Source organism: Juglans regia, chromosome 11 (assembly GCF_001411555.2).
Source record: "Juglans regia cultivar Chandler chromosome 11, Walnut 2.0, whole genome shotgun sequence".
NCBI classification, from domain to species: domain Eukaryota; kingdom Viridiplantae; phylum Streptophyta; class Magnoliopsida; order Fagales; family Juglandaceae; genus Juglans; species Juglans regia.
In genome coordinates this window covers 36,052,299-36,062,456 of record NC_049911.1, presented here as the reverse complement: position 1 = coordinate 36,062,456, position 10,158 = coordinate 36,052,299, and the positions used below count along the sequence as shown (strand labels likewise).

General features: G+C 37.5%; 1 protein-coding gene across 2 annotated transcripts; it reads left to right on the top strand.

The window, feature by feature from the left end:
• The first annotated feature begins 381 nt into the window (after window positions 1–381).
• On the top strand, window positions 382–9,608 carry LOC108992196 (topless-related protein 1-like). Of its 2 annotated transcripts, none has more exons than XM_018966665.2 (26): window positions 382–506; window positions 872–969; window positions 1,123–1,234; window positions 1,351–1,530; window positions 1,650–1,763; window positions 2,074–2,232; window positions 2,356–2,533; window positions 2,660–2,783; window positions 2,906–2,976; window positions 3,057–3,207; window positions 3,324–3,397; window positions 3,523–3,592; window positions 3,687–3,760; window positions 3,856–3,951; window positions 4,034–4,129; window positions 4,230–4,357; window positions 4,450–4,684; window positions 4,832–4,993; window positions 5,308–5,451; window positions 6,157–6,267; window positions 6,407–6,586; window positions 7,051–7,179; window positions 7,272–7,367; window positions 7,871–8,059; window positions 8,289–8,455; window positions 9,060–9,608. In XM_018966665.2, exons 3-26 carry the CDS (start codon window positions 1,152–1,154, stop codon window positions 9,268–9,270), a joined length of 3,222 nt encoding a protein of 1,073 aa, XP_018822210.1. In that variant the 5' UTR covers window positions 382–506; window positions 872–969; window positions 1,123–1,151; the 3' UTR covers window positions 9,271–9,608. The 2 variants fall into 2 exon arrangements, with proteins under 2 accessions (XP_018822210.1, XP_018822209.1); XM_018966664.2 differs by having other exon boundaries at window positions 3,324–3,433.
• The last annotated feature ends 550 nt before the right edge of the window (window positions 9,609–10,158 follow it).

Below are 10,158 nucleotides of genomic sequence, written 5' to 3'. Positions count from 1 at the left end.
TCCAGCACTAACGTTACTTTTTTTATTTTATTTTGTCTTCTAATAACTTTTGGATAAATTAAGGAAAAGAATCTAACATGAAAAGAAAATAATTTACACACAACGTATGAAAAGGAACGCAGAATGTGATTCACTCGCGAGTGGAACTGCCAAAGTTGCACCTCAAACGTCACGACCCTCTTCTTTTAACAAAGCTGAGAGAGCTATTGGACTGATCTTTCGCCTGTGGGCCCACTTCCGACCACTTTGCAAACATGCACAATAACCTAAAACTCATCAAATAATACACGACTTCTCATGATAAGTACAGTTACTTATCGTACCTAGAAAGTGCCGCCACCTATTATAAATCTCTCTGATGCACTGTCCCCTGTCAGCATCTTCTGGGTAAGAGTTTTCTCACACAGAGAGAGAGAGAGAGAGTCTGAAACCTTCCCTGTTTTGAGAGCCTGGAAGTTTTTACTGCCCTGTTTCTATCGCTTGCTCTGTTCTTCTCTGTTTTGCAGGTGAGCCTCTCTGTTTCTGCCTTTAGCTTTTGAGAGGGTGGTTAGCTTTTGTTTCATCCTTACGTGCTTTATTCTACTTCAATATTCTGCTTTTTAGCATCTTCAATTTAAGTGGGTCAAATCTTAAAAGCCACTTTACCGTTTCTGGTTTCAGAAAACCCTAATTTCTGTAACTTCGATGGCTGACTCTCGCTTACCGGTCTTCATTTTCTGTAAATTTTTTGTTTAATCACGTTGAATAAATTGGTTTCGCGTGTTGCACCTATGGTATAATCCTTTGTTTATTTTGCTTTAATTTTGGTTTACGTACATGCTTTTTTAGCGTTCTTAATTCAATTTTGATATTTTAGTCCTGCTTTTTGCAGGTGACTTTTAGTAAAATGCAAAGCTTTGCATGTTCCATGGAATATAGTTTGCCAGGGAAATGATATGAGACCCCATTTAGTTTGAAGGATTATAAAAGGTCTGGAATATTTACTTTTCTCTCCAAGGAAAAACGGTTTCGTGGAAATAATTTTTTAAAGAGAGAGACCCAACAAACCTTTTGTTTACATTTTTCCTGTTGTTGTTTTTCGTGAGATTTTTTATTCTGCAGGTGATAATTGTCTATTTGCAGGTATCGAAGGTAACAACGGGAAGTTTCCAATGTCGTCTTCGCTTAGTAGGGACCTCATCTTCCTGATATTGCAGTTCCTCGATGAGGAAAAGTTAAAGGGTACCCTTCATAAGTAATTTTTCTTCCAGATCCTGTTTTCAGCTTCCAATTTCTTGTGCTGTTTGTGTGATTCCGTTATAATTATTTTTCTTACTTTTGTATTTTTGTATTTTTGTATTTTTTGAGCAGGCTTGAGCAAGAATCAGGAATGCTCTTTAACCTCAAGTACTTTGAGGAGATGGTGCTTAGCGGGAACTGGGATGAGATAGAGAGGTACCTTTTGGGGTTCACCAAGCTGGATGATAACCGGCATTCTATGAAGATATTTTTCGAAATACGAAAGCAAAAGTACCTTGAGGCTTTGGATGAGTAAGTCTATGATTCTATGAAAGAATAATTGTGGCAGTTATCATCTTTCTCAAGGCATCTTTAGTTTAATTTTTCAATGGATTATGTTGTTTTTTTCCTAATTAATTATAATGAATCAGGCTGGATCGCAGCAAGGCTGTAGATATTCTCGCGAAGGATCTGAAAGTTTTTGCCTCTTTCAATGAAGAATTGTTCAGGGAAATGACTATGCTCCTTACACTAGATAATTTTAGGTATATATTTTATACAAAAATTTTGAGTTTCCACTTTAAGTTGGTGATAATAGTGTGCAACCATCATGGGCAGCCTAGTGGTTAAAGGATGGGCTTGGGATGAACTGTAGACTCAGGCATAAAGGGTTCGATTCCCCACTAAGAGCTCTCCTGGATTACTTGATACTTATTTCTGACATGTGGGAACACGTGTTGGGGGTTTACATCCTAGGAGTGGGTCCAAAGGGCCCTGTCTTGGTGAGGATGCACGTCATCAAGAAAAGAATAATAGTATATGGAGACGACATTGAAAATCATGTGGATTATGCAGGGAAAATGAGCAACTCTATAATTATAAAGATTCAAAAACAGCAAGAGCAATCATGTTGATTGAGCTCAAGAAGCTTTTTGAGGCAAATCCCCTTTTCCGTGATAAGTTGCAGTTCCCAAACATTAGAGGTTCAAGATTAAGGATGCTCATTAACCAGAGGTAATATTACATCATTACCAAAGGATACTCTACGTATTGGTTTTTATCCCATGATACTCATCATATTTCTGGCTATTTTTATAGACCCTAGAGATAAAATTGATTTCGGTATATGTTTGACAGCTTGAATTGGCAGCATTCACTTTGCCCAAATCCTAGACAGAATCCTGATATAAGAACCCTCTTTGTGGATCACAGTTGTAAAAATTCCAATGATTCACTGGCACAACTAGCTGCAAGCAACCAGTTGATAGGTTCCCCAACAAAAATTGAAGGTTTTCTTCCATTGGGAGCAAATGTGGTATATGATGAAGTTAAATTATGTTCTCTGTTCTTGGTCAAAGACCAAGTTAGTTGCATTTTAATCAAGCCTTACAGTCTTTCCAGAATTTTCTAAATTTGCTCTTTTGTTTTTCTTCGTAATCAGCCATTGCAACCCACATCAGTAGAACTTCAAACACCTCTCACCACATGGATGTCTAATCTGTCAACCCGAACTCATTCAGCAGTTCCTGGTGGTGGTATTGATTTTGGGAGGGTAACAAATCCAGGTAGTGACGCAAATTATTCACCAACCCTTCAAAGCCCTGAGTAAAGTTCATATGTTATACAATCTCAGGGATAAAAAGGCATCCATTCTCATTCCTAAATGTATATTATTTTCTTGCTACAGCTGCAATTTCAAATGGTCTAGGGAATTCTGATGAAATGTACAAAACAAGGTTCTCTGGGGTTTCAGACAGGGTAAGTTTAACAGCATGAACACACCCTCTTAATTTTTTCTTCAACAATTCTTTAAATGAGATCTATACATTTTTCTGTAGGTAATGTTTCCAGTAACCAATCCTGGTCAAAGTCAGAGTGTGATGTTTAACTCAACTGATGAGTTGCCCAAGACTGTAGCACGAACATTGAACCAGGGTTCGATTCCCACGAGTATGGATTTTCATCCCATTCAACAGACACTTCTTCTAGGTTGGTTTCCACGAGCTTCTTTTTAATGACTAATCAATTTTATGGTGATTATTATGTCATGTACACTTCTCTTTTTAAGCTTAAATTGATGCGTGTTTTGTAATGTGATTTTTCAGTTGGAACCAATGTGGGGAGCATAAGTTTGTGGGAAGTTAGTTCCAGGGAGAAGTTGGTTTCAAGAAATTTTCAGGTATGGAATATTGGAGCAAGTTCAATGATATTAAAGGTATGTTCCTTCTCTATCAGTATAACTAAAAGCAAGTCAGCAACTCATTTCAGCAAAGAAATATGAATTCTAAATCTGATGAAATGTAGGCAACTCTAATCAAAGATCCATGTGTCTTGGTTAAGCGTATAGTATGGAGCCCTGACGGTTCTTTATTTGGTGAGATTTAAGATATGGACAAGAACAATGTTTGTAAGAGCCTATCATCCAGGTCGCTATATTTAATGTAAGTTTGTTGCTTTTCATCAAACAGGAGTTGCATATTCTAAACACATGATGCAGCTATATACTTATCAAGGTGGGAATGACATCCGCCAGCATTTGGAGGTAGGTTCTGTTTTGTTCTCTCTTCCAATAAATTATTCATTTCTTTGTTTCTAACACCCATATTTTGCTTCTTTTTTTTTAAATTTAAATTTTAGATTGACGCTCATGTTGGTAGTGTGAATGACATTGCCTTCTGTTATCCTACTAAGCAACTCTCTGTTATTACTTGCGGTGATGACAAGATCATCAAGGTTCGTTATGGAATGGTTGTTATGTGGTCAAGCATAGAAAATGATTATTTATCTATAGCTAGCTTATGTTTTGTCTTTGTAGGTGTGGGATGTGGCTACTGGTGCCAAGATGTTTAATTTTGAAGGTCACAACGCTCCTGTTCATTCTGTGTGCCCTCACTGCAAAGAAAATGTTCATGTAAAGGCTATACTTCCATTTGACTCATTTATACACCTCTTGCCACTTTTGGCTGATTTACTCTGTTATCTAAAGTTCTGCCCTTGCTGTAACGCCTCAGTTTATCTTTTCAACATCGGTGGATGGAAAGATAAGAGCATGGCTGTATGACAATATGGGATATAGGGTTGATTATGATGCTCCAGGCCGCTCATGCACTACGATGGCTTATAGTGCTGATGGGAAAAGGTTTATTTACTGGAATTTAACGCCATTGTAAGGTTTTCTTTATCTATCCTCCTATGAAAAACTTCAAGTCAATATTTTGATTGACATTGTAGGCTCTTCTCTTGTGGAACCAATAAAGATGGTGAGTCGCACATTGTTGAGTGGAATGAAAATGAGGGTCTTGTAAAGAGAAGCTACCTAGGATTTCCTAAATGCTCGCAGGGAATTGTTCAATTTGATACAGCAAAGAACCGGTTCTTGGCTGTTGGTGATGACTATTCGGTTAAATTTTGGGATATGGACAATGTCAATCTTCTGACAAGTACTGATGCTGAGGGTGGCCTACCAGTAAGTTATAACATGTGTATTCGTAATTCTGTAATGTATTTTTATGTATGGTCTCAGTAGCAATTCTACATATATCCCAATGGGCCAATAACATGCCTACCACAAAAACATTGGTCTGAGTTGCTGACATAATTCTTTGAATTTAAGGCAAGTCCACGTGTCCGTTTCAACAAGGAGGGTACTTTATTGGCTGTTTCGGCAAATGATAACAGAATAAAAATCTTAGCAACGGTTGATGGTCTCCAGTTGATGCGAACTTATGATCGACATTCTCTTCTTGCAGGAAGTACATCCGAGACAGTAACAAAGGTAAGGCTTATAAAGTCTTCTTTCATTGAATTGGACAAAAAGCCATATTGAATTCTTCTTATATCCTGCAGCGTGCAAGTGCTACACATTGAAATTCTTGATAACATTCAATTTTCCTTCACCTGTGTGGTTTAGTATTGTGATACTTTTTTAACTCTGTACTGGAAAATTTAATTGCACTCGCCTCTCTCCCTCCCTCCCTCCCTCTCTCTCTCTTAAAACTTCTTCAAAAAAAAGTTAAAACTGAATCTGATTGCCTTGCTACATTAAAATAAAAAAATACACTTGAACTAATTCATTCAGCTGGCTTGCAGAATGGAGACACAAGAAACATGGTGGACATGGAACCTAAATTAGCAGATGAAGTCAGCCTAACAAAGATATGGAAGCTCACTGAAATTAGTGAACCTGCTCAGTTTAGGTTATTGAGGCTTTCAGCTCCAGTCAAAGCAGACAAGGTATGATTTCTTATTGACAAAGCAGTCAAAGCAGTCAGTGTCGGGGATAATGCAATGATTCTTGATCTATTGTACAAAAACTTGGGCAGCAGTTTGGCCAGCTTCTTAGTGTGGATGTTCCCATTTTTCCAAAGTATACTGTTTATCCACACACTTCAATTAATTTCTGTCAAATGCTCTTTCTGACATGCATTTGAACTTCAATCACCAGTTTGTGAGCATGTTAGCAGAGAGTTGTTAATTAATAGTTCCTATGAACTTAATTCTAGTTTTTTAGTTCCATGAGAGATTCTCATGTGTTGGTGTATTTGGAGTGAGAGATGCTAGATGTTTTGATGATCATGAGAGAACTTTGTCTGAGCTTAAAGCTTTCTTTTTTAAGTCATTGTTCCCATGGGCAGGGGCTATAGTTTGTAACGGATTAGTGTCCATGATCTTCTCCTTTCTATTGTAACCTCTAGCTAGGCGTTTTTCATGTATACTTCCTGTGTACCTGGGCTTTGCCTAGTTCTATGAATACAATATCTTTGATTACTTATCAAAAAAAAGTTTTTTAGTTTGTGAGCATACTAGTGTCTATGTTATTTTAAATTCATCTAAGTGCCATCTTTGTTTATTATATGTTTTCATTTTTAAATATTATTATATGCAAATACCAAATAATGAAAAAGAAGTTTCTGATTGGCTTGTCCTGTGAATATGCAGATCTCAAGGCTTATTTATACTAAATCAGGTACGGCTATTTTGGCATTAGCAACAAATGCGATCCATCTACTCTGGAAGTGGCCACGAAGTGACCTCAATTCGAGTGGCAAGGTACAAAGTTTCCATATTTTCTGCAAATCTGTCCCTTTCTTAAAATTTCCTTTTGACGACTTCAAAGCTTTCTGTTTCACTCTGAACCTGCATTTCTTATCACTGTTTTAAAAAAGGTGATTATTGTGATATGGTGTAGGCAACGACCAAGGTTACTCCTCAATTAGTACAACAATCATCGGGTATGACAATGACCAATGATTTAACTGAGGCAAAACCTGATGAGGCTCTATCATGTTTTGCCTTGTCCAAGAATGATTCTTATGTCATGTCAGCATCTGGAGGAAAAATTTCTCTGTTCAACATGATGACATTTAAGGTGAAGTTTAAACCTATATCATTACAAGGTTTCTTTTAGTGTGCATGTCGAAAATGGATCAGAGCTAGGTTCTATGATAAAATATATTTTGGTTTAAGCTGCAGATGTCGGTTAGAAGCTTATTGGCCAGTTCAAATTAGCTCTAGGCCTTTATGTTCTAATAAAATTGAATTATTCTAGTTTTGGCAAAAAATTAAGGCAGTCAGATGTTGGTTAGAAGCTTATTCGCCAGGTCAGTAATAGCTCATGGCCTTTATCCTTCTAAATATTTGAATTATTTAGTTTTGGCCAAAAACTAAGACAAGCTTGAACTGGTCTTTTCTGAAAAGGTGCTTTACATTTGGTCGAAGTATCTGTTTGTCCCGTCATTCATGATGGAGAACACTCCACACTTTTCGTAATGCTGCATCTGAAATCCACTTCATTTTGACTGACCAATTATAAGTTTTGTTGAGAAATTACAGATCATGACGACATTCATGTCTCCACCACCTGCGGCAACATATCTTGCTTTTCACCCTCATGACAACAATATAATGGCCATTGGAATGGAGGACTCCACAATTCTCATATATAATGTCCGCTTAGATAAGGTAACGTCTATTATGGCACAGATAATTGTATTACTAGTATGGTACTCATTAAAGTGAAGATCCAGGAGTTGGTTATTTCTTTCTTCTTGTAGGTTATGACCAACCTTAAGGGTCACTCTAAAAAAATCACAGGCCTTGCCTTCTCACACGTGTTGAGCGTACTTGTTTCTTCTGGAGCAGATGATCAGGTTAGTAATTAGTCTTATGTAGCTTGCTTATTAGGAACTCTGGCAGTTTTCACTATGTCTCATAGTTATCTTATATGTCGGAGAATGAGCATGAGTTTCCTGCACTTGCCCTTAGAAAGAGAGAGGGGAGGGAGGGAGAGTTCAAATATGACTGAAAAATCACATACAAGGGATTTCTTCAACGATTGCCCACTATCCTTTAGGTAACTCTTGGAACATACACGTGCTTGGAGCTGAGGACAGTGTATATGAGCCTCCATTTAAATCCAAGGACAATGATCACTTAACAAAATCCAAAACCAAAAATAAGCTAATAGAAGCAAGAATAGCATCCAAGAACATCCTTGCAATTCAGATAAACAAAGCAATACCAACAGCACACTGATTCAAGGATGACATGGAAAGAGAATAAAACGCTTATGGTTAGCTGAATTAAAATCCTTCATTTTAACTCTCTTGACCAATTTGACTAAGATTTTTTTTTTCGTATTCTCTTCTCCCAGATTAACGTGTGGAACTCTGATAGGTGGGAAAGACAAAATAACAGTTTCTTGCAGATTCCAGCTGGGAGGGCATCCACCGTAGTTTCAGACACCCAAGTTCAGTTTCACCTGGATCATATACACTTCCTCGCTGTACATAGGACTCAACTTGCCATATACGAAACAAAGAAACTTGAATGTGTGAAGCAGGTATCTTTATCTTAGCTTCATGTCAAAGTAATCAAATGTGTGTCCAGTTCCTGTGGACTCTGCTCCTTTATAATTTTACCATGAAAATTTGGGAAGAATTTTCTTTAGTGATGGCAGCAAACAATGTAGGAAGAAAAAATATTATGGATGAGCTATGTTTTCCCACTCCACTTCCCTCTCCAATATTTTTCTTCAGAATAATATATTAATGATGTTTTGTGTTTAACAGTGGATTGTAAAAGAATCTTCAGCGCCTATCTGCCATGCAATATTCTCTTGTGATAGCCAGTTAATTTATGCCAGCTATTTGGATGGAACTGTGCGTGTATTTGGTGCTTCAAATCTCCAGTTACAATGTCAGATTAATCCCACTGCTTATCTTCCATTTGATGTCAGGTATTCAATGATATTTTGGAAATCTATTTGTCAGGATGCTTGGCCTGGCCTCATTCAGTGAGATATATGTGCTATCAGCTTTGCGTAGTCACTACTTAGCATTCATTGTTTAATTTCAATTTCCAAAGTGGTATCTGTTATGGGTATTTTTGAGCTCATGATTTTAGATCCAGTGTGACAAATATTTACAAAGTTTATGTCATGTGAAACTTTTTGTTAAGGATGCATTCTAAGTATATGATAGATCTCCATGTTGTTCATAGTGGCTCAAAGATGATAAACAATGCTTCTTCTTCATCTTCTGCAAAATAAACATCACATTCCCTCACTGGAATTCATATATAATATATATCCCATATGGTGTAGCCTCTGACTTTCTGACTTCTTATGGTAAATTATCATTTACTGGCCTGATAATTACATTGGACTTCTTATCCTTATCTCCCGAATTCTGCATAATGCATGCATGGTTACTTGAAATAATTCTGACACATAGAGTTCTGAATCTGCATTCAGTAGCATCTTGGCCAGATTCAATATATGGTATGGGTAGCGTCGATAATTTCTCTTTTCTTGGTCTTTGTTTTTCTCCATGTTGATACAGTTCTTCAGTATACCCTCTTGTGGTTGCTGCACATCCACAAGAACCAAACCAGTTTGCCATAGGACTAACGGATGGAAGGGTTCATGTATTGGAGCCACTTGAATCTGAAGGCAAATGGGGTGTGCCCCCACCCGTTGACAATGGATCACCAAGTTGCATTTCTATTGCCTCTACACTAGCTGCTTCAGGTTTGGTTCAACCCCAGAGCTGATGGACCACCCAGAACAATTTGCCTGGCCTGTTGCTTATCTTAATTTATCAGACTATTTCCTCTTATTGTGGTTAATTTTAGTATCAGTTATCAGGTTATGTCTACCTACCTATCAAAAAAAGGTTGTGTAGTATGCTACAAAGACGTGTTGCAGTTTGTACGCTTCTTTCTTAACAGAGTTAAATCTTATGTTTGATGTATCAAATAGCAGTGCCTGTGCTTTTTGCAAGACATGAACCAGTTGGGAGTTTGAACAGCTTGGCTAGTCGAATTTGCCTGCGATTTGTGGGCAATTTGCCAGAATAACATTTCGAGTTTGAGCTTTGAACTGTTTCAAACTTTGGATACTACACCAACTTTAAATTTGGATGCTATAAACTTTGGCAGCTTCACTCACTGGTAGCCGCCGTCGGCCTTCAAATCTATAACTTGTCTATGCCAGACCAGCTATTTGTGCGGAGATGATGTTTTGGAAATGTTTGAAATAGTCTGTTGACTCGGGTCATTGAAAAACTCGTGCCTTTTTAGACACAAGCCGGAAAGATTGGGTCAATTGGTCACCTAGGCCCATGTTTCTTTTTCTACCAGTTTCTTTTATTTTGTTTACCCCTGGATTGATTCTTCATTCTAGTGCATTTGTATGACACCAAAACCAGGGTTTTATTTTTGGCCATTAAAAAGAAAAGAAAACGCCATGATCCCGTGAGATGAGTTGAGATGAGCTGAGATGAGTTGAGATGGATTGTGAATAGTAATGAGATGAGTTGTGAATAGTAGTGAAATTTGTGAGTTAAAGTTGCTGAATAGTAATGAATAGTAGTGAGATGAGTTGAGATAAGTTGAGATGAGCTGAGATGACTTGCGAATCCAAACAAGAGCTAAATTGGG

Coding starts and splice junctions, on each gene's coding strand:
- LOC108992196 (XM_018966664.2), top strand. CDS start 1,152: ATGTCGTCTTCGCTTAGTAGGGACCTCATCTTCCTGATATTGCAGTTC. Junction 2,784..2,905: donor TGGGAGGGTAACAAATCCAG/GTAGTGACGCAA, acceptor TTCTTGCTACAG/CTGCAATTTCAAATGGTCTA. Junction 3,593..3,686: donor CCCTGACGGTTCTTTATTTG/GTGAGATTTAAG, acceptor TTCATCAAACAG/GAGTTGCATATTCTAAACAC.